The 22,762-nt window shown below is 55.6% G+C and overlaps 1 protein-coding gene across 3 annotated transcripts in view; it reads right to left on the minus strand.

The window, feature by feature from the left end:
- Positions 1-868: 868 nt before the first annotated feature.
- The window catches only part of CACNA1S (calcium voltage-gated channel subunit alpha1 S), a 67,903-nt gene continuing 46,009 nt past the window's right edge, over positions 869-22,762 (minus strand). Inside the window, exons 24-44 of one of the 3 annotated variants that reach the window (XM_013058124.2) lie at positions 22,530-22,676; positions 21,870-22,071; positions 21,235-21,393; positions 19,788-19,898; positions 18,758-18,841; positions 13,146-13,202; positions 12,162-12,290; positions 11,899-11,964; positions 11,361-11,452; positions 10,472-10,631; positions 9,427-9,554; positions 8,330-8,426; positions 7,899-8,001; positions 6,851-6,952; positions 6,427-6,551; positions 5,147-5,275; positions 4,122-4,357; positions 2,783-2,868; positions 1,917-2,008; positions 1,565-1,708; positions 869-1,440 (exon numbers count right to left, since the gene is read on the minus strand). In XM_013058124.2, the coding sequence (XP_012913578.2) occupies positions 1,189-1,440; positions 1,565-1,708; positions 1,917-2,008; positions 2,783-2,868; positions 4,122-4,357; positions 5,147-5,275; positions 6,427-6,551; positions 6,851-6,952; positions 7,899-8,001; positions 8,330-8,426; positions 9,427-9,554; positions 10,472-10,631; positions 11,361-11,452; positions 11,899-11,964; positions 12,162-12,290; positions 13,146-13,202; positions 18,758-18,841; positions 19,788-19,898; positions 21,235-21,393; positions 21,870-22,071; positions 22,530-22,676 (2,701 nt within the window). In that variant the 3' untranslated portion in view covers positions 869-1,188. Of the gene's footprint in view, positions 1,441-1,564; positions 1,757-1,916; positions 2,009-2,782; positions 2,869-4,121; positions 4,358-5,146; positions 5,276-6,426; positions 6,552-6,850; positions 6,953-7,898; positions 8,002-8,329; positions 8,427-9,426; positions 9,555-10,471; positions 10,632-11,360; positions 11,453-11,898; positions 11,965-12,161; positions 12,291-13,145; positions 13,203-18,757; positions 18,842-19,787; positions 19,899-21,234; positions 21,394-21,869; positions 22,072-22,529; positions 22,677-22,762 lie in introns of all 3 variants that reach the window. The other 2 variants (XM_004756256.3, XM_013058125.2) reach the window with 2 other exon arrangements.

The following is a 22,762-nucleotide window of genomic DNA, read 5'->3' on the forward strand; positions in this document are numbered from 1 at the left end:
GTGGGGTTGGAGCACTTGAAGGGTAGGAGAAAATTTGGGAGATCCAGGGGTATAGGCATGTCAGGAAGGAGAGAGAGGTAAGTTGTTCCTAACACTGCCTAGAAATCAAGGAAGGTAAAGGCTTGGGCCCCCTAGATTGGCAACAAGGATGTAGGAGATACTGGTGACTGATGGGCAGCAGTCAGGCTGCATGGGGGATGAGAAATGGGAGCTAGGAATGAAAATGTGGAGGAGGAGACAACCCAGGTAAGAACTCCGGTTTTCAGGAATGCACTAGACAGACAGACAGATAGACAGATAGCCCAACCGACCTCATATAGATAACCAGAACAGCAGCAAGGACATGTTGTTAAGATGGAAACATTTCGAATGTGGCCTACAGACAGAGGGAGGAGGGGGTGAGGGGGAGATGGGAGCCGGGCTGGGGAAGAATCCCAGGAGTCCGCTGGAGGAGATTCCAGGCTTCCACGGGGTGGGGGGGGGAGGGAGGGGAGCAAGAGCCAAAGGCAGACAAGTCCCTCAGCTTGGTGAGAGGAGCTGGGGGAGGGACCCTGTGGTGGCCTGCTTCTCTGCGGAGGAGGACACCAGGCTGTTGAGGGGAGGTGTGGGGGAGGCCACTGGGGTTGAGGTGAGAGGGGAGGAGTGCTGAGATAGCCTGGGACCACAGCTCTGCAGCCAGAGGCTGCCCCGCAAGGACCTGAGGCTCCAGCGTCCCCAGGCCCTAGCCAGGCCCTCTGGGGACTCTGTCCTCCCAGGCCCAAGCTCCCAAGCCCTTGAGCGGGGTTCCTGCGAAATGGAATGGGGAAGAGGGAAGAGTGAGGAGAAGAGAAAGAAACGTTTCCAGAAAAGGAGACAAGCAGGCGCCAGGTGCCAATGTCATAGGCCTGAGACTTTAATGTCCTGCTGGCGGGAGTGGCCTCCTGCCAGCCAGACACCGGCACTGGTGGGTCTATTTGAATGACGTTGGAAGCTCCATCCAAACGTGCCTTTTGCTGGTGAGAAGGACAGCCCATCAGTCAACTTCTTTCTGATCTTTTTTCAGTGGTTCCTGACTACCCCTACTCAGCCAATCCTCTGAGATTCAGAGAGAGAGAGGGGAGTCTCTGCAGGGGGCTAAGCCTTCTCTGCCCCAACCACCCCACCCTCACCATGGGGGATGCTAGCTCTAAGCCCATGCTGGGAGGGTCTTCACAGCCTGGGGGGGATCAGGATCTCCTGGGAGCCCTGATGCTGATCAAGGCTGCCCATCGAGGACCTGAGGCTCCAGCGTCCCCGGGCCCTGGCCAGGCCCTCTGGGGACTCTTGTCTTTTCAGCAGTTCTGTGGCTGCCACCTCCATGTCCTCTGGTGCCATCTGGCAGGCATCTGCCAGGGCCTGGCCGGTCGCCATGACAAAGTTAGCATCAGCCGCCAAGGTGTCCAGGCCACCTCGAACCAGAGCCTGCAGGCAGGACAGAAGGCCGGGTGGGTTCTCCTGGGGCGCTGCCTCAGGGGTCTGCCTCTTTTGGCCAGCCCAGGGCCACCCCTGAATGCTGCCCACTGCTCTGGGCCCACCGCCACCTCACCTCTTGAATCAGCTGGGCTGTCGCTGGAGTCCGGCACTGGGATCTACTGTCCTTGGTCCTACTGCTGTGGGATGCTTGCTCGGGCGGAGACACGGGCTGGGCCCTCCTCCTCTCCTCAGGCAGGGGAGGCTCGGCGCTGGCACGCTGTTCCAAGTGCAAACAGCAGAAACCCCAATGGGGATGCTGGAGCCCCTGGGATCCGGTGAAACTTCAGCTCTTCCGAGGGAGCCTCAGCCAAGACCCACAGAGAGGGAAGGACCCAGGAGGCCGACCCTTTCTGTTATTAATGGGCAAATAATGGTGGCCCCCCCTCCTCTGTATAGAGTTTCTTCCCAGGCCTCTGCCCCATTACCTGGCAAGGGGCAGGAGATGCTTGGGATTTGGGGGTTTCTCTCTGGGTCAGCTGTTCTTTTAGCTTTTCCACACAGGATTTGCTGTGGGGTCCTGTGGGGCAAGACAGACCAAGAGCAAGAGGGGCTGCTGACTCCTGCCAGGGCCCCGGAGTCAGGGGAGCTCTGCTCAGCCAGGCGGCCAGACCCTGAGAGCTCCCTGAGAGCCCTGGGGCTGTGGAGGGTGTCCTGTGTGTGTGTGTGTGTGGGGGGTACACATGCTAAGATCCAACCAAGTCCAGGCTGGGTAGGACCCTCTGTTGTCCCCTTGCTCCTCTACCTGCCCTGGTCTTTGTCCTTGTGGGTTTGAGAAGGGGGAGGGATCAGGGCCAGAGTTTGAGTAGATCTGGCCAAGATCTTCTTTGGTGTTTCCATGTAAAAGTGTGTGTATGTGTTGTGTGTGTGTGTGTGTGTGTGTGTGTACATGCTCTGGGGAGCAGGGCAAGTGCCCTCATCTCCATTGAACTTGGGCATCCTCAAGGCTCCTGATGTCATACACAGTGGTCTAGGACCTGCTGGGAGATCGCCAGACTATCTCCTGAAGGACCCCAGGGCCAAGGGGTCAATGCGGCCAGGGGCTGTCCTTCAGAGAGGGGAGTACCGAGGGTGTGAGTTTCCTGGCCTGTCCCCTTCCCACCTCGCTCAGTTACCTACTTGGCACCCTTCTCCCCCACCCGGATGGGGAGCTGACAGCTCGTCCACCCCAGGCCCAGCTGGCTCCCATAGCGACAGGCTCCCAGCCAGATCCCCCTAGTGTAAGGAGAGAGCCAGGCTCCCCAGCCCTCTCTGGCAGATTGCTCAGCTTCTAGGGCACCCAGATAAGACTGACCCAGGACCCTTCGGGGTTGACCAAAGGCTCCTCCTCTGGCAGCAGGCGTCTCTGTCTCTTCAGGGAACTCCCTTTCATAGTGGAGGCTGAAATGGAAGCAAGGCTGCTGAGTGAGAGCAGGCTGCTGGTCCTCCCGCCATCCCGCCCCTCCGTGGCCCCTCAGGATCTGGACCCCATCACTGGTGGTGTCCTGACTCCAAGGCTGGGGCTCACACGGCTCTCTGGCCGGCCAGTCCTGGCCAGCTAAGAGAAAGAAGCCAAATGCGTCCCCACCTCCTCTCCTTTGCCCAAGAGATGCCGTTCTTCTACCCTTTCCACATTCTGTTCATCTTTTGAGGCGCAGCCCCAGCCTCACACCCTCTAGGACACTGGTTCTCAACCTTGGTGGCACACTGGATCAACTAGTAGTGGCTGTGTCCTGAGGCCCCGGGCTCCGCCATTTTGGAAGGCCGAGAGACAATGGGGGAGTGGAGGCTGGCACATGGAGGCTGAGAAACATTGCTTAGCTCTGTTCTAGGCCTTTCCGGCCCCTGGTGATCAAGACACCTGCATTCTCAGGGCACACAGGACACATGTTTCAGGGAGACTACAGTCCTTTCAGGTCAAGGCCCAGGTCTCATGCTTCTGTAGCCCCGGAACAGCCAGCAACATGGTGGCCCAGGCGCACTTCCGGGCCTGTGGGGCTTTGAATGGAAGGGGGTGTAGGCAGCCCTAGCCCCGGCAGGAGTAGCTGCTCAACGGGCATCTGCCCTCTCCTGCCTATTTCTGACGGTGTGTGATAGCCTTGCCAGGTCCCCCTACCTAGAACAGAAGCTCTGCCTGGACCTCAGCCCACAGGTGACGATTTCCGAGAAGCTCTCCCCCTCATCCTGCTGTTTTTCGTGACACACACGTAATTGTCTATTATATTTAGTCTGCAGCTCAGGGTGGGAGAGAGAAGACCCACTTAGCAATGACATCTCCCAGAACCTAAATCCAACAGTTTAACTTTAATTTTCTGCAGCTTTTTGTAGTAACTCTCTCTCTTCCTAACCTGCTATGTTCCAGAGGTCGCAGCTCCTTAGACCTTAGACCAGAGGACAGAATGAAGGAACCACAGGGCATTTGTGCCAATGCTGCCCTCTGCTGGCCAGAGGAGTCTCCGCAGCCCAGGACAGCCTCTTGCTTTAAGGTGGAGTGGGATCCCACGGACACAGAGGCAAGCAAAAGACAATCTATACATTTCAGGATGTCCTCCTCCTAAAGGACCTGGAACCCACTAAATATGTCTTCCCAGCCCTATCCCAGGACCCCTACATCCAAAGCTGGCAGTTGCTGCCACTACTTTGAAAACACCTGCCTGTTGCTATGGTTGCTGTTGCCATAGGCAATGTTGGCGTTGGCATTGTTGGTATTGGCATGAGCCAGAGGGTTGGTGCGTGGATCTTGAGGGAAATCCTCCAAGAAGACAGGTGATTCCAGCTCTTCCATCTCTATCTCAGCAAACTGGAGGGGTCTCTGGTTGGCCATGACAGGGGGCAGGGAGTTGGTCCTTTCCAGGAAGTTGTCCACCTGTCCAAAGAGGCCTCCAGTCCTCTAGAGTCAAGGAGAAGAGCGTAAGGGCTGAGAGCCGTGATGGGGGGATGGGAGCTGAGAGTGCATGGGGACTGCCATCCTGGAAACAAGTGGTGGCATTGGAAGACAAATCCTCTAAGGCCAGAGGAGGATGGGCTGGGCTGTGAGGGCAGAGAAGAGCTCATGATCTCCCTCTTCAGAGAGTTTTCAATTAAATGGGGGTAGACAGGACACACCTAAGGAACTATGTAGGAGACACAGACATCCAGATGGGGAAATACATTGTCATGGAAAGAGCACTGGATTGGGAGTCTGGAGAACTGGTTCTAGTCCTATGTCTAAAACTAACTTGCTGAAGTGATATTGGCTATCCCATATCATCTCTTTGGGTCACGATTTCCTCAGGAATAACCCAAAAAGTTTTAACTAGGTGGTCATTAAGAACCTTTTAATTCTATAGTGTCATAAAAAATTCTAGAGGGCTAAGGATTGAGGACCAGTGTAACTGGAAACAAGTAGGCACCCCATTTGAGAATGAAGGGATTCGAAGAGATGAACGTCAACTAGGGCTCTTGGGGAGGTGAGGACAGGAGTGAGGTTTGGTAGAGGAAACTAAAAGAGTATGTGTCATATTTGACAACTTCAGTAGGTTGGGTCCAGTAGGATTCTGAGTCCCAAGAGATGTGGGCTGTGGGTGCCTTCACCTTCCAAATTCCCCTCCCATATGGTGGGGCTCCTGGCCCTCGTCGCTATGGGATGTTGCTGCTCCCCATGCCTAGAACAGATGGGGTGGCCACAGTCTTCACTTACCCGGAATATCCCTTCCTCCATCGCAGCCTCCACCATGGCTCTCTCCAGCTCCTCTTCTGCCGTCAGGTCTCCTGAGATAGTACGGCGGATCTCTGGAGCGGCCTCTTCCTCAATGGTCCGCAGTCCAGCCTGGGGACAGAAGCTCAGTGACCCCTCCAGCCTAGTGAGAGAGACCAGACTGCTTCCCATGGCCTCGCTCATTTCTAGCCCCAACTCCATCCACACTGTCTCCTGGACATTCAACATCCCAGGGCTCCAGGAGGCCCTGCTCTGACCGCTGGCCCAAATCCTAATGGTTCCCAAGGAGTCTTCTCGTAACCTCATGGGTGATTTCATACCCTCCCAGGCCTCTAGGTGGAAAAATCTTTTTACCAGTACAATCTCCGAGACAAATGATCTCTTTTGAATGAACATATCATTCATACCATTTTTTGAGTTGATCAAAGCAATGGGATGAACCAAGATTGGTATCATCTGATAGCTTGCAACGAGAACACAGCATCATTTCTGTGACATTCCTGTCCAGGATCAGTGTGTCTTAACCCGATCATGAAAAAACAAGTGAACTCAAACTGAAGGATATCCTGGCAATCTTCCAAAGTGTCAAGGTCAGTCAAGGAAAGACCAGGGAACTGTTCTGGGTAGAAGAGTCTAAAGAGATATAGAAACTAAATGCTGTGTACAATTCTGAAGTGGATCCTTTTACTATAAAGGACATCACTGGGACAACTGGTGAAATTGGCATGAGGCCCGAGGATTTGATGATCATAAAGTCTCAGTGTTAATTTCCTGATTCTAGTGGTTACATTGTGATTATGTAGGAGAATTACGGAGAATGCCCTTGCTGCATGTGAAAACGTTCTGGGTTGATGGAACATTATGTTGGGAATTACTCTCAAATGGTTCAGGAAAAAAGTTGTACCATTGTACATGCAACTTCTAAAATTTTGAAATTGTTTTAAAGTAAAAATTGCAATTGAAATGTTTTCGAGCACACGGCCCAAAGGCATGCATATTTTTGAATTTGTAAATTGTGTGTCTGGTTAACACCAAAAAATAGAAATAAAAAACAGATGAGATAAAACAAAGTTTTAAATTTCTTTGCCTACCAGCGGATCATTTTAAGCACTCAAATCTCTCTTTTGAAAAAAATCCCATTTCTTTTGGTCCCATCATCCTTCCCTCTGGGCCTCTATCACTGGCCCTCAAGGACATGAAGAGGGAGCTGGAGTCTGGAGACTTGGCTCACTGGAGTCCCTGGGACTTCAGGTTGGCCTTACCTGGATCTGTATGGTGTCCTTCTTAGGCCGATACCCATAATACTCTTCCTGGCGCTTCATGAACTTCCGGAAGTGCTCCTGGATCAGAAACGTGGCGTAGAACTTCCCCACAGTCACCTCATCATCTGCAGAGGAGCCAAAAAGGGATGTCCTGAAGGTGGGTAAGAATCTGAACCAGGTTCAGAGTGGGAGCCAGGGGTAGCCAGGACCGGGCCATTCAGGACATGCCTCTCCTTGCTGACTTGGACAGTGGACAATTCCCATCCTAAGTCTAGCACCGGTCCTGATGGCCACCACGGGGTCTATCCAAGGTATTTACAAAGTGTCTGGGCCATTTTCAGATTCTCACAGGGCTTCCTGGAGAAGTCCCTTGTCCCCTTTCCTCAGCTGCTTCTGGACTCTGGTCTCTCAAAGCAGCACGCACCTCCTATTGGAGGAATGACCTGGTCCAGGAGCTTCATGCTGGTTCTCTTCCAGATCTTCTTGATGATGGCCCTCAGCTCCTCATTGGCCTGCTCAAAGTTACCTGGGGCAAGGGACAGGCAGAGGCAGTTAGGGTTAGGGTTAGGGTTCCGAACACCTCACTCAACAAATGTTGGCTGAGGTTTTGTTTGTTTGTTCGTTTGGTTGTTTGATTGGTTTTGGCAGCTACTGGGCTGAGTACCGGGCATGGTGGGAAGACATCACCGTCCCCCTGGGGCAGCCCAAACCTTGGGTCATGTATTTACTCCCCACAAGCCTTACATTCCAGTGGTCAAAGGGGCTGCCTTTGAAAGCTGTCTGACGTCTCCTACTCTTTTCCCTTTTCCCTGGAAAATCCCCCCAAATCCCCATGCCCTGTGGTCTTTCCAAAGACCCCCGCAGCCTTCCTGCTGCCCTAACTTCCTTTCTCCAATTCTTGACTCTTGGCCCTCCTCTTCTTGCCCTCCGAGGAAACGTTCCCTGGGGCTGTCCTAGATGCTGACAGAGGTTCTGATGCCCTTGGGGGATGGATCTGATAGAGCTGAGCCCTAAGAGAGGGCTCAGGAATAATACCAAGCTTCCCCACCCCGACTCCTTTCCCAGCTCCCTCCATGTCTGCCTTCCTGGTGGAGTTTGGGGGGAACCTGTGGGGTTAGTGGAGCTGAGTGTGGACTGCCCACCCACTGCGACCTGAGGAGCTCCTCTGCTCCTGCCCAGAGCCAAACCTCAGGTGGCCCTCCCCTCTGTGCTAACACTGCCATTTCTCCGGCCCTGATCAGACATAGCTTCGTGGGAATAGATCTTAGTGACCTTGGCCTGTAGAGAATTTTCGAGCTCTATCTAAGCCCTGAAAGGCATGAGAATGTTGTGGTCATAGTCAGGGGTCCTCCTCCTACTTTTCCGCATGGCTCTTCGCTCCAACTTTTAGCTCTGACAATCTGGCAGAATCTGCACCAGAAAATTCATCCTCTGAGAGAAGGGAGGGGGGCCGCACGCCAGAAAGCCCTCACCTTCCGTCTTGATCTTGAGTGCCGTGCGGACCAGGGCAAAGAGGGTGGCGTTGAAGGTGACCGTGCCATCGCTGTTCAAGGGCATGTTCATGCCCACCAGCCGCTGTGAGGGGAGAGCAGTGGCTGACTGCCGAGCTGGGACCAGGCCAGGCATGGCAGGTCATTCCAGCCTGGTCTGTGGACCGGGGGAGGGGGGATCATGAAGGCTGGGGGTGTGGGTGATTCAGGACACCCTTCACAAGGGAATGGAAAGATGAGTTGGGGAGACACTGCTGAGACCAGAGGTCCTCAGGGAGGAACTTGGGGATGCAGGAGATGGCTGCTGTGAAATGACTCATCCAATCAGGCCCGCCCTCACCAGCTTCCCTGTCCCAAGGTGCCTGAGCCTCTTTCTTTCCTGGAGGCCACCCCTCCCTAGCAGCGCTGGTTACCTTACAGGCCACCCGGTGGGGACAGAACTTCCCAAAGCCCAGAGGGGGCTGGATCCGTCTCAACAGGGTCACCACATCCAGGTGTTTGATTCTGCCCCTGCAGGAGGACACATGGACTTGTCTCCCTGCAGCCCCACCCAGAAGCTCCCTCCCTGCTCAGACAAGGGACCAAGGGCAAGAGAGCCAGGCCACAGGGCAATGCTTCCTATTGTCCAAGGAAGTAGAAGCTGTGCTCCCTCTTTAAAGAAGAAACAAGTTTGGGTTCACTATTGCCCACCACCAGGAATGGGCTGTTCTTTGTTGGGGGGCAGATGTCCTTTTGAGAACAGAATACCCTCAGATGTGGGATCTCCAGGTCTGGAACCTGGACTTCATTTGTACCATGGCAGAGCTTTCCTTGGGCTCTGTTTGAGCTGACTGGGGGCTCTTGGGTTATATTAACAGATGTAGAGGGTGTGGATCACTGGAGGTGGAAGCCCGCTTCCCGAGACTTGTAGAGAGCTGGAGAGCTGTGTCACAGGTTGTTGTGGTAAGGATTAAATGAGAAGAGGCTTGCAGTGGTTAGCACAGGGCCTGACGCCGGGGCAACATTGGTCAAATATGAGCTTCTTATCTTTCTAGAAAGAATGTAAAGCAGTAGTACTTCCCAAGGGTTAACAAGCACACAAACGCCCTGAGGATGAGGCTAATAATTGAGGGTTCTGATTCAGTAATTTGGCCTGGTAGCGGGGCAGGGCGCCAGAGCTCTGCATTTTAATGACGCTAGGATGCTGTTGGTCCTGGGACTACAACTCTGCCTAGCCAGGGCCTGCTGAGGCACTGAGTTCCTTGCTCCTGGATGTGTCCAAGCAAAAGCTGGATGACCATTTCTCGATAAAGTCAAGGGGTTTTCTGTCCTGGGAGGTCGTGGGATCCCTTCCAACCCTAAGAAACTCCAATTTTCTGATCTGGAACATCAGATAATGAAGGGAGAGGGAGGCCACTCATTCTTATAAAACGGGAGAGTGACTCCCTGCAGGGACAGCAGGATGGGGTCTAGGATGGAAGGGGGGACAGCTGAGGGATGGCCCCACCCAGAGCCTACAGATAGGACTCACTTAGCCTCTGGGTCATACTCTGCCCAAATGGCCTTGAACTCATCCAGGTGATGAGGGCCCAGAATGGACCAGTCCCGCGTGAGGTAGTCAAAGTTGTCCATGATGACAGCAACAAAGAGGTTGATGATCTGTAAGGGGAGAAGAGAGGGTTCCCACCTGGAAAGGCAGGTGATAATGGGGGGAGGGGTGAGGGCTGGGGGGCGTCCAGTGGGTAAGGGGGTCCTTCCTTGCAGACCTTCGGAATGACCTACCTCCCCGACATGAGCAACCCGTGTCACACCCTTGTGCTCCCGCACGGGTAGTGTCCTCAGATGGGGGTCTTTGTGCTCGTCCTTAAAAGCCCAGCTCAAGCTCCTCCGATCTCAGCCACTTGCCCCCAGCCCAGAGAGATGACCCCGTCGGTGTCCTCACCGGACCATGCCCTATTACTGCTCCTGCCTTGGCTGTGTATCGTGACCGTCCCTTTGAACGGCAAGACTTGCTCCCACATGGGTTCCCCGGTACCCAGGGAGCTCCTTCGGGGCCAGACTGGGTCTTAGCATGTTTCTACCCTCTGCACTGAGCCCAGGACGCTCATACAACAGTTTTGGACTGAATATAGGAAAGAAGAAAGAGTGAAGGAACGACAGCCCACGGACGGCGCTGGCTCTTCACCTTCCACACGAACAGACAGCAGACCTGGGTTTCCAGAACAATCTGCACAGTTTCTAACCCCATAAGGCCACCTCTGGGACCCTGTTTCCAGAGCTTCAGCCATGGGGCAACTTTCTCTTCACAGGAATAGGGAGGCCAAGTGGCTTTATTGGGGGCCCCTATCTATGCAGGACAGAACCCCTTTAAGTTCTTTTGATCACTAATTGCTAACCAAAAAGGGTAAAACTTTTTAGCAACCCCTCTGGACATGATAAAGCACTCAGAAAATCAAGTCCCCCCCAGGCTGAGTGGAACAAGGGACCATCTAACCAGAGTCTCCTGTGTCTTATGTCCCCGAGTGGACAGAAGCTGCCGGGGAAGGGGAGGGTAGGCTCGTCTCCGGGCATCTCACCAGGAAGGCACAGAGCATGTAGAAGCTGATGAAGTAGTAGTAGGCGAAGTTGGTGCCACACGTGTACTCCTCACCCGGGGCATAATCTGACTCGGGGTCGCACAACTTGCCGTAGCTGCAGGCCAGCAGGATCTCCTGCCATGCCTCGCCTGTTGCACACCTGGAAGAGATGGGGTCCCATTGGCCTGTCTGCTCGTGGGCGGCCCCTCAGGAGGCCAGAAGCCTGGGGGGTGCAGGGTGTGGACAGGTGGGCAGACTGGGGCTTCCCCCTCGCCCCCGCATCACCAAAAGAGGCAGTTTAGACCCCTAGGTTCACCAAGTAGCTCAGTGCGAGGCGGACCTCAGTTTCCCCTCTGTGCTAGGGCTCCACTGCTCCTTATGGGGTACTATGAGCAGGAGCTAAACTAAAGAAAAGGGGTCTCTTGGCTGCAGGGGCAAAGTCAATCCATGATTCAAGTTGCTGGCGGGGACCGCAAGGGAGAGTGCCATGCTGACCCCGTGCTGACCGAGGTGGGGCAAGGTCACAGGGCACTGAGGCCCCACCACTCCCGTGTAGGGACATTTGGCCTCTGTCTCCTGCTGCACTGGGATGAGGTCCCACTCAAGACCAGCTACGTCATTTTGGAGGTCCAGTGCAAAATGAGCATGTGGGGCCATTTGTTCAAAATGGATTTTAAAAATGGCATGGGTCATGCAATGGGCAGCAGAGCTGACTTCTAAAAGGATTAAACATTTCAAGACCAGGTTAGGAGAGCCTCATCTCGTCAGAGCACAGGGCCCTGGGCCAGGAAGACCAGGGCCTGCCTAGGGGCAGAGTAGAGCAAAGCAAAAGCCAAGGGCAGGGGTGGGGATGGGGAGGTAGGGGTACGGGGCAGCGGGAGCCTCACACCTGAAGAGCAGCAGCACAGCTTGCGGGAAGGTCTGGAAGTTGTTGTTGCGGTTTATCTGGGTCCCGTCCACCATGGCGATCTTACCAAACATCTGCAAATCACAAAAGGCCCCCACCTGTGACCTAGATGGCAGCCTCCCCTCAGCCCAGGTCCTGCTGGCCTCTCCCACCTCACTACTCCCCTCCTTCACCCCTATCTCCTCCAAATCCCCTTCAGCACAAGCCACAGCAGACCTGAAGCCAGATTAATCGGATTATTTTCAAGAATGGGAGAAGTTCTTGCCACGGAGCCAAAGGGAAGCGGGAGAGAGGACCATGTTTTCCCAGCACAAGCCAACTTAGGGACTCCATGTGGGGAATGGGGGGCCAGCGTTCGCAGGGGGGTAGACTGAGACACCGGATTCCCTCCTCAGGTGGCCCCTGCTGTCCACCCGTGTGCCAAGGCTCCTCCTGGATGGCTCCCAGCCGACCAGTCTTGCAGCCGCCCCCCACCATGTGGCCCAGATCCCTGCTTTGAGCTGGGCCCTCCTGCCCTCACCTGCATGCCGATGACCGCATAGATGAAGAAGAGCATGACGATGAGGAGGGCCACGTAGGGCAGGGCCTGGGGGTGAGGAGGGAGGTCAGGGCGCAGGGCTCCACGCACCTGCTCTGCAGCACTGTCCCTCCCCGAGCTCTACTGCGCACCCCATAGTCACGCCGGGGCTCTACTCCGGGCCACACAGATGCCCGTCACAGCCTCTCCAAGTCCCCCGTGTCCACCTGGCCTGGGCCCCGCTCAGGTGGGCTGGGCAGGCACACCTGGAAGGACTTGATGAAGGTCCACAGCAGAGTGCGAACTCCCTCCGCCCGGCTCAGCAGCTTGATCAGCCTCATGACTCGGAACAGGCGAAAGAAGGCGCTGGAGATACGGGCGCTCTCGTCCGGGTCCTGCGGGCCAGCAGCCCCAGAGGTCAGTCTGGAGGTGGCACCTCAGCCGAGGAAGAAGCAGGCGGGGCGGGAGGGGCAATGTGTGTGTGCTGGGGAGACATCCACGGCAGACAGGAGTTCCAGCCCCAGCTCGAGTCCCCTGCCAGACCCTAGCACCCGATCCTCCTCAGGCTTAGGGCTCTGGGCTTGGGGAGCCAAAAGGAGGGAGGTGGCCCCTGCAGGGCGCTAAGCCCATTCTCAGGAGAGGCAGCGGGGACTCAGCCCTGGGTCCTGGGAGGCTGCACCTGGGCCCCACTGCCCGTCCTCCTGGGGCCTCCTGCCTCACCCCACCTTCTCCTCAAGCTGCCACGGAGCCGAGGACTCTCTCAGTGCGGGTTTCCTAGAGCACGGCTGCTCTGTCCCCATCCATTCACCACGGCCACTCCACCACCCCACCGAGCACAAGGCTGTCCTAAGCCAGGCTAGCCTCAGACACCCGGACAACTCTGGAAGGGGAGAGCCCTGCCAGGCTTCCTGTGTCCCCAGAGACCTTGTGCCAGCGAGCTGTCACTAAGGTCCTGCGCCAGCTAGCACTCACAGTCCTCTCTGGATGCTGCCGTCTGGATGGAGGGCGCCAGAGAGACCCTTACCCTGTTTCCCAGGGCTCTGAGGAAAGCCACTGCAGCCATGCGCCTTCTGCTGCAGAGCCCACGCACCCCCCGCCCACCCCTGACCCTCCAGGGCGCCTGCTCTTAGGGAAGGAAGCCCTTGGGGCCGGATCCACCCCATGCAAAGCCACAGCCAGGCCCGAGCATGCAAGCTGCGGGGCGGAGAGCTGGCGGGCGTGCTGGGCAGGCTCATGCAGCCCGGAATTACAACGTTCCCGCAGCCTCCACCCAGGCAATACAGTCCTCCGCTGGAGGCCAGGAAAGTCTGTGGAGAGAAGACACCAGGGGAGGGGCAGGGGAGGAAAGAGAGAGGAGGAGGGACACAGGGGGGAGGGGGCAGGTGAGGAGAGGCATCAGAAAGGACACACAGAAGAGTTAAAGAGAGAAAAAGAGCGGCTGGGGACGAAGACCCCAAGTGGCTGCCAATCAGGGGAGGGGTGGGTGGGTGTGAGGAGAAGCTGTGGGGACAGTGAGGCAACAGGCTGGGGACAAGGGAGCAAGAAGAAGAGGGAAGACCAGACGGGGACGGGTCCCTGCCCATCTCCGGGACGTGCCTACAGCTGACAAGGGGCCCAGGTTCTTCCTGTGTGTCTGGGTTATGACATGCTGGGGACATCCCTGAGGGGACACATTGCAGTGCCGGCCGTTCACTCCGAGTGGACTTCCACCCCTGTATCTCCCCAGCTCCCTTGTGCCACCGAGGCCCTTATGGAAGTCCCACCCTCTGGGGGCAAAGGCCCTCTGTGGGGGGGGGGGGTCTGAGCCGCCCACAGCAGACGTCTCTCTGCCCCCGGCCCATGAGCACAACCAAGGCTTCCACCCCAGCGGCCACGTTCTTAAGTTTTTCCTATGTGTTCAGCATCTCTCTTAGGCCACCTTGCACGAGAAACCCTTGTCCTGGAGTCACGGCACAGGGGGAGTCATTGTTGAGTCTTCCCATTATTTGTGGGTGAACTGGTTCCCAGTACACCGGTTTCCCTGCCAGGCAACATTCCCTTTCCCCTGGGCCACTGGTTCTCAAGCCTGCCGCCATATTGGATCCCATGGAGAACTGAATAGATTCCTTCCCTGGGTTCCCCACACAGGCCAAGGAAGTCAGCTTCTAGGGGGTGGGCCTGGCTTCAGATGTTTCAGTGCATCCCAGGGGATTTTAATACGCAGCTAAGGATGACCACCAGTGTTCCAGACCTGTGCGGCCCTTATGGGAGCTTCCAGGCCCATGCAGCTCTCTGAGCTACAGTGACGATTAAATCAAGTGAGAAATTTATTTCCTCATTTGCACCAGCCACATTTCAGGTGACCAATAGACACGAGTGCCTAGAGCAGCAACTGTAACACATGGGGCAGAAGATTTCTATCATTGCCAAAAGTTCTAACAGACAGTGTTGCCCTGGTCCGCTCCCTGGTTTGTATGTCAGGAATAGAAATCGATATTTAAATGTAAAGCCTTGTGCTCACTTCGGCAGCACATATACTAAATGTAAAGCCTTAACGTGACTCCAAGAAAACATTCATTCTTGGTAACTCTGCTCCTAAAAATCAAATAATGACCGACACCCTCTGGGTCCTCTGCCACCGAAGAATTCTCTTGACTTATCCAGGCTTCCTCTACATAGACCCCAAACCTCCAGAAGTAATTACTTTTATTTGGGGCTGTTTATTTTAGCTCTTTAGAGTTCTCTCTTCTAACTTGGCTTTCAAACCCTGGGGCCTTTGGGGTGTTGTTCCCCAGTGGAAACTGAACATAGATGGAAATATACAACACCCACACACCCACACATGTACACGTGCACACCAGTTTTGCCCAGGACCCAACCTGCCCTTCGTCTGCCCCCACCCTCTTGGGATCTGAGCAGACAGAATTCTGTCATTGTCTTTCAGTATATGGGGGTGAACAGGATTCCCAGGCCAAGCCCTCCCCCAGACAGTCTGCGAGGCAGCCACGCCTCCAGAAGGTGCTGCCTGCCCGGGCTGGGCCTCAAGGAATCTCAGGCTGAGAACTCCTTCCTCACAGGCTCCAGACTTTTCCTCAGCTGCCTACCTCCGAGGTGTCTCTAGGGCCAGCATAGAATTCTCTCTGGGTAGAGAATTCTCTCTACCCAGCATAGAATTCACTCCTGGGCTGGCAGAGTCTAAAGGGCTGATCGACGGGCAGCAGGAAGTTCAGGAAGAAGCCCTGCACATGAGGGAGGCCTCTGGCTTTGGGGCTAGTCCACAGCAGCCCCTGAACAGAAGCCCAGCATGGCCATGGTTAGGGGGCTCAGAAGGCTCTTCTCTATGCCCCTCCCGTGATACAGCTCGGTAGACACTCTCCCCAGAGGACAGTTGTCTCTTGATTTCAGCCTCTCTTCCCTGTCCCCTGTTCCCCTCTTGAACCCTGCAGTGACCCCCCGCCCCCACTGCCACACCATCCCCAGCTTCAAATCGACAGAGAGGCCAGCCTAGAGAGCTCTCAACTTTGAAGATCTCAGACATGGATCTCTCTGGCTGAAGCCTCCGGCCCGCCCCCATGTTCTTTCTCACTCCACCCTGCATCCCCTCCCCCCACTCCTGTTGGTCCAGCTCCTGGGGCCATACGCCTCTCCGCTCAGCCTGGACCCTTGTTTTGCCATTTCGACAACCCCCTTGCTTGCACTGAAATGCTCCACCCAACGTGCCAGCCCTCCAGACCACACCTGGGGTCCGGTCCCTTTTCCCAATCTCCCGGGGCACCGAGCAGAGCCTGACTCCAGGGTGCATCTGAGTTCACTAGGCCCACCCCAGCCCCGTCATTTTTCCTGCAGGTGGACTCATCACATCGGCTAGTCCTCAAGAGTCAGTTCTCACCCTCATGCCCAATGTCCTGTCCTCCCTCCCAGTGGAAGTTTCTGCCTACTGCCTCGGACACTCCCGTGGCTGCCCACGATGAACGCCCTCTTCCCTCCTCCCCATGCCCCGGCTCCCTTGCATCCTTCACAATTCTCATGACCTCTGCTTACACTCTTCCTCTTCCTGTGGTCTGACTCGTGTCCTTGGCTGTCACCTCTGAAAATAATCCCTTCCTCAGCAGTCTCTTCTCCTGCTGTGAATTTCTCCCGTGCACCGGCTCCGCCTGTAGTCTCCCTTGCCCTAAACTCAGCACCCACCACTTTCCAGCTACTACCTCTACTGAACTCCTTGCAAGCTCCAGACTGTTTCCTGTACGCTTGGACATTTTTCCTCACTTTCTGGTCACTGCTCCCTGCTTATCGTTGGCTCAAGCCCACAGTCTACCCTGCTCAACAGACAACTTCCTCATCGCAAACCGAGTGGCTCTGCTGGCTCCAACTCTGCGGGATCTCAACTCCTTTGCAGCCGGCTTGTCCCACCCGAGGCTTCGACCGTCACCTCTGCGCATCAGGGTCCAGCTCGTGTCGATGGAGCTGCTACTCCCCTGGATACAGAGTGACCCTCGGTTCCTCGCCCGCGTTTCCAACGACTCGCTACCCATTTCCACTTGGGCACCCGCACCCAAGCCCACAGCCCCAGAACAGAATCATGGTGAGTGCGTCCCCCCAGGTCTTTCTTTTCGGGCGGTGCTGAGTCTCTCTGGACTCCTTCCTTCCTGAGGCCCCAAGTCACCAAATCCTGTTGCCTCGGAGCCTTTCTGTTCCTCTCCTGCTCTGAGCCCTGACTCTCATGGCTTCATGCCCATTTGCTTTCTGTCCCCTCTTGCTAACAGGGATATATTGGAGCTTTCTTAAATCCAGCTTCTCCCCTGGGACACTGGGTCTTAAGCCCTTTCATTTATTCATAGTCTTTGCTCCTATAGTTTGCAGAGCCTGAGGCTAGGCTGTCATTTCTCCCACGTTCAAGGAAACCCTCCTAGGCTCCACCTTCTCCTCCCAGCCTCTACCCTGCTTCTCTCTGCAGTAAAACACCTGAAAGGAATTACCCCTCCTTGCATTCTGTGTTCTGCCTCTCTGGTCCGCTGTAAGCGGGGATTCTTCCCCATAGTTCCAATGAAACTGTTCCTGCCAAGGTCCCTGCTGATCTCCTCATTGCCAAAGTCAAGTCAACACTCAGCTCCCATCTTTTTCAACTGTTTTGTTCTCCAGGTGGTGTCTCAGGACGCCACTGTCTTCTGGTTCCCCCGGCTCAGGGGCCAAGCCTTCCTCCATCTGTTCTCTGGTTCCTCCTGGTCTCTCCAGGCACTAAACGTGGGAGCATTCCTGGGCTCAGCCTTCAGACCCCTTCTCTCTAGATACCTGCTCTCTTCTCAGCAGTTGTCGTCCCTCCCCCACAACTTTAAATACCATCTTCAAATTTAGATGCCCCCCCCGCCCTAAATTCGGAGCTCCATCCACTCATACATCCCAGCATACTTGGTGTCTCCATCCAGGTGCCTCATGAGCACCCTAGATTACCACGTCTACAACAGAAATCTTGGTTTCTACCCCACACCCGCCCACTTTTCTAGCAGCTTCCATATCTCGTAAACAGAAGCTCAGTTCCTTGGACAAAAATCTTTGTAGTCACCTTCACTTTGTTTTTTCTCTCTTCCTCTAAATCAAGGCCATGTGCAAATTCGGTCAGCTCACTCTCGCGAATAGATTAGATGTGTCTAATTCTTGCTACATCCACAGCCACCCCCCTCGCCACCATCAGCTCTCGTGGTAATCACGGCAGCCTCCTGACTGCCCTCCCTCGGCCGGCCCTGTGTCCCCACAGCTTGCTCTCAACACAGCTGCTAAGGGGATCCTTTTAGAACTAAAGTCAGACCAGGTTTAAGCCCTCCAAGCAGCTCTCACCTCTCTCAGAATAAAAAGCAAGATTGTAACCATGGCCTTCAAGGGACTAAGTGATCTGGCCCTTGGCCCTCTGTCTCTGACCTCATTTCCACCGTCCTTCATTCCAACCACGAGGGTCTCCTACTATCCCTCCAACTCAGAGCCTTTGCACTCACCGTTTTTCTGTCCCAACTCTCCCAACACCCGCATGGCTCCCTCCTTTTACTCGGGTTGTCACTCACCTGGTGTCAGGTACCCTGACACCAACCCTTCCCTCCCTTCCCTTCTAAGCTTTCATCTTGCTTTATCTGTCTTTGTAATACCCACCGGGCCTACCTGCCCTGCTGGAGGTTTACTGTCCGCTTGCCCCGTGCTCCTGTTCCCTGCTGTATCCCTAGCTCGGGCGGGAAGGACTCAACGAGCATTTTGTACTAAGTAAAGAAATGATCTCCTCCCTAACTGGGCTCATTTTAGTCATTCTCACCTCTCACCCCTCGCCTCCAGATCAACTTTCTAGAAGAACAGCTTTAATCCTTCTACTGCTCTCTTTAGAAACCTCCTGTGACTTCCCTGCTATGTAAAATTCAAGGCCTTCCTCACCCCCCTTCCCTTTCTTGCCGTACCCCTCACCCCCACCGGGCCGCCTCCACATGCTCACGTGATCTGCTAAACCAGACCTCAGTGCCCTGAATCTTCTATCATTTCCTTCTCCAGGTCTCTCCTACTGCAGCCTGCCTGTGTGGCTTGCTTGTCCCTCCGCCTCCATTCACGAGCTCCCCTTTCCTCAGAACCCACTTCAGTTTGCGCCACCTCCATGAAGCCTTCCCTGACCACTCCACCTTTCCCATCCACAACAGCTCTAGCCCTGGGCAGCCTGACACATAGATTATGTCTGTCTGGAATCTGAGTTACCTGTCCGCCCTGTGGGCTTGTGTCTCCCAGCATTTCCATCTTTGTAAATCCCCTGGGTGCCATGCTACACACACACACACTGGGTACCCCACACATTTCCGGGGAGCGAACAAGTGCTCACACCCCACCCCAGTGATGGCTCTGTGTGCCCGATACTCACGTCGATTTCACTGAGGATGACGTCGATGATGCTGCCGATGACAATCAAGAAGTCAAACACATTCCAGGGGTCACCAAAATAGCCCTGGGAAGGACAGCATGGGAGAATCCGAGGGTGAGCTTTAGTGGGAAGGAGTTTGGGTGGCCAACACGCGGTGGTGGCCCCCAGCCAAGGTAATGCAGAACGGCCAAGCCAGGCCAAGGTGGGGTGCACATGGCTCTACTTTCTTTCTTTCTTTTTTTTTTTTTTTTAAAGATTTTATTTATTTATTTGACAGAGAGAAATCACAAGTAGATGGAGAGGCAGGCAGAGAGAGAGAGAGAGGGAAGCAGGCTCCCCGCTGAGCAGAGAGCCCGATGCGGGACTCGATCCCAGGGCCCTGAGATCATGACCTGAGCCGAAGGCAGCGGCTTAACCCACTGAGCCACCCAGGCGCCCCAGGCTCTACTTTTCACTAAGGCTCCTGTGTGACCACACAACCCACTACTCCTTCTCCCTCTGGCTCTGTATTTCTCCTCCTCCAGAGCACAACACGGTTGGAGGGGAGAGAGAGAATGCTTGAGAACTCAGAATCTGGGTTCCTGGTCTGGATGGGGGACTCTTTTTCATCTACCCCAGATCGAAGTCCTGTCTGGGGCTCCATAGTGCAGAACTGCAGGTGCGGTAGGGGGTGGCCGGGCAGAGCTGGGCACGGTGGGAGTGGACTGGGGAACCAAAGACACAGCAAAATACTCCCCCAGCCCTGGGCTTCCTCTTCAGAAGCTTAAGGGGAGGCAGGGAACATAAGAAACCCTCAACAAAGGGCGCTGGGAAGAGGCAGCCAACACTTATGGCCATCACCAGTTCCGGCAGCCTAACTATCTCGCGTGCCCTGTGTCCGAAGGAGGAAATGGGCTGAAGAGTGAGCAGGGTAGGAGCAGAAGTGCTAGACGAGGGGGCCCTTCAGTAGAACGAGACCAGTGTGGCGGTGCTCCATGAGAAGGTCCCCTTCCCTCCAGGCTCCACCTGACCCCTGTATCCCCGCACTCACCCTGGCCTTGAACGCCATGAGCTTGAGGACCATCTCCAGGGTGAAGATGATGGTGAAGGCCACATTGAGGATGTCTGAGATGTGGTTCATCTCCTCCGACTGGTTGTAGTGCTATGGAGAGGCACAGGAGAGGGGGCTGGGAGGGCCCGGCTTCCCTGCCCTGCAGGGGGCATCCCAGAGCTCTGTGCTCTTCCCAGACCACCCCAGTCCTCTTCGTTGGGTTTCCTGCCCATTTTCTTTTAAATCTCAGAAGACTGGGTGCCTGTTTTGCTACCCCCTGAACTCCACCAAGTCTGATGGATCCCACAGAGATGGTGAAAGGAGAAGGTGAGGGTCCTGCTGGTCCACCTCTGGGCTCCAAGGCCAGAGCTCACTTCCAGATCAGTTACGGGATGACCGGGAGGGGAGGCCCCCCAGCAGGACTCGGGGACAAGTCCCACCTAGTCCCTGGAGCACAGGACCAGGAGAGAAGCTCGCTGTCTCTAGCACTGGTATGATCAGCAGCCACAGGTGTACTGGTGGGCCACCGAGCTCACCAGGTGGACTGTATTCACGCTGCCCCCCCAGCCCCCCACCCCGTGACGGCGAGATGATTGAAGCAGGAAACTTAGCCCCCTTGCTCCACCCCTGTGATCCTCCTTCAATCTATTTCCTTATAACATTTGCTGGGAATCTCTTACTCTTTTTGGAAAGTTGACGAAATCCCACTTTTCCAACAAAACCTTGCCAGGTAGTTAGTTCAGAAGGATCTGCCGTCCCCTGCCCTGCCTGGTCTTGCAGGACAGCCTAAGTCTGGGCCCAGTTCAGACTCAAACTTGAGCCACTGCTCACGGCCCTCAGTAGGACCTGGGCCTGCCGGCCCCGTGACTCCTCTTCCATGTCCTCATCACCCGGCCACGCGGGGTCCTGCGGCTGCGGGTGTCTCGGGCTGCCTGGCGGCACCATTCTATTTATACAGGCCTGACGGGAGCTGAGGCTTCTTTAAGGTTTGCTAACGATGCTGCTGATTAGGAGAGTGTCTATAAAGTATGCTCAACTCCCAAGAGACACCTGTTCTGTGAATATTAAAGCCATTTTTCTCGAGACTGGAGCCAAAATTCCAACCAACTCCATCAGCCACATTTGCAACAGCGGAACATAAACCGAGAAGGCGCTTTCTCCTTCCTACGCAGCCTTGTGCTTCTGCTTAGCCATCTCCTGTTGACTGACTCTGTAGCTATTTATATGTGTGAATTCCTCTTAATAAACCGGTGGGTGCCCGGCAACAAGGCCTGGGCCCAAGGCACTCCTCTGTCCCCCTTGGTACCTCACCGCACCATGCCCAGTACCTAGCAGGTGCCGGGAAAAGTACGGGGCTGGGGCAGGAGCCAGGAACCCTGCCCTCCCCACATGCCCTGCCCTGCCACCTGTCCCTCAGGGGGACAGGTGTCTCCTAGGGGGCCCTTACCTGCATGCCCAGGCAGATGGTGTTGAGCATGATGAGGGCAAACATCAGATACTCGAAGTAGGACGAGGTGACGACATACCACACCTGATACTGGTACGGGTTCTTGGGGATATAGCACCTCAGTGGGCGGGCCTTCAGGGCGTACTGCACACACTGGCGCTGGGATACAACGCCACAGGGCAGGTGAGCGAGGAGCCCCCCCGCCTTGTTCTCACGCTCTCATGCGTGGGCTCGAGGGCACCCTGCCTTCTGGTCAGCCAGGAGCCGCTGAGGCCAGGAGCTCATGGCGGATGGGCTCTGCAGGCCTGTTGAGGGGAAGGGGTCCAGTGGGCCCGTGGGCTCCCCCTGCACTTCCCCAGCCTATTTCAAACATGGCTCTCGTCCCAGCCAGGGTTCTGAAGGGTCTCCTCTGGGCACAGTTAGGGTTCCATGAGCAGACTCCCACACCACCAACTCATGTTGCTTCATGTTAGGGAATGGGTCAGAGATGGGGTAGAGTGCGTGGAGGCTGGGTCTGGGCATGAAATGGAAATTCTAGGGTCATCCTTAGCCCTGGGACTTTCACTGGCCAAAGCCTAGGGCTCAGGCCGGCAGAAGGCCGGCTGGGGCTCTGCTCCCCACCTCAGCCCAGGCACCTGGTTCTTGTCCAGCTCACAGTTCTTGTACTCCGTCTCTCCCTGCTCCTGGAAGGTGACAATGACGAAGCCCACAAAGATGTTCATCATGAAGAAGGCAATGAGGATGATGTAGATGATGAAGAAGATGGCCATCTCCACTCTGTTGTTGTAGATGGGGCCCGTGTCCTCCTTGTATGAGTCTATGGCCTGGTAAAGTAGCCTTGGGAAGGGCAGAGAAAAGCCTGGGCTGGCCTGGGGCGATGAGGCAGAGGGTTATGCCAGGAAGGGTGGGTTTTATCCCACTAGCCATGGGGCGCCAAGGGAGCTTTCTGAACCATCAAGCGACAGAAAAGCAACCATGCCAGAAAATTCTGGAGCAGGTCCTGGAAAGGGCCCGTTTTTCCGTGGGATGGCTCATCTACCCACATCAATCACTAGGGCCCCCCATGCGGGCTGAGAAGCCCATACCTGCTGGGGGACTAGGGACACTTTGTCAGCATCCCCATCTTCGGAGGGCCAGTCAACACACAAGTCCTTCAAACCCTCCAAGCTGGTGGGTCTGTTGAGCGTTTACCACGGGCCTGACACAGAGCAGCGAGGGCTGCAGCAGGCCGAGATGGCTCCCCAGCCCTGCCCCCACCGTGCCCGTGTGGGACCCAGGCCCCAACCCTCACTCACTGAGGCCATCCCTCAAAGGTGGAGACTGTGAAGAGTGACATCATGGCCGAGAGCACGTTGTCAAAGTGGAAATCACTGTGTACCCACTGGCGTGGGCGCAGCTCCATCTGCGTGGGGTCTCCGTCCTTGTACACGTAGTAATAGCCTCTGGTGGGGGGGAGGCTCAGTTACTCCCCTGGGCAAGGCCTGGCTTCCTCCTTCCCACGCGAATCCTCTGGGCCCTGGGCAGTGAG

Source organism: Mustela putorius, unplaced genomic scaffold (genome assembly GCF_011764305.1).
Source record: "Mustela putorius furo isolate JIRA1106 unplaced genomic scaffold, ASM1176430v1.1 tig00000508_pilon_pilon_pilon, whole genome shotgun sequence".
Lineage (NCBI taxonomy): Eukaryota > Metazoa > Chordata > Mammalia > Carnivora > Mustelidae > Mustela > Mustela putorius.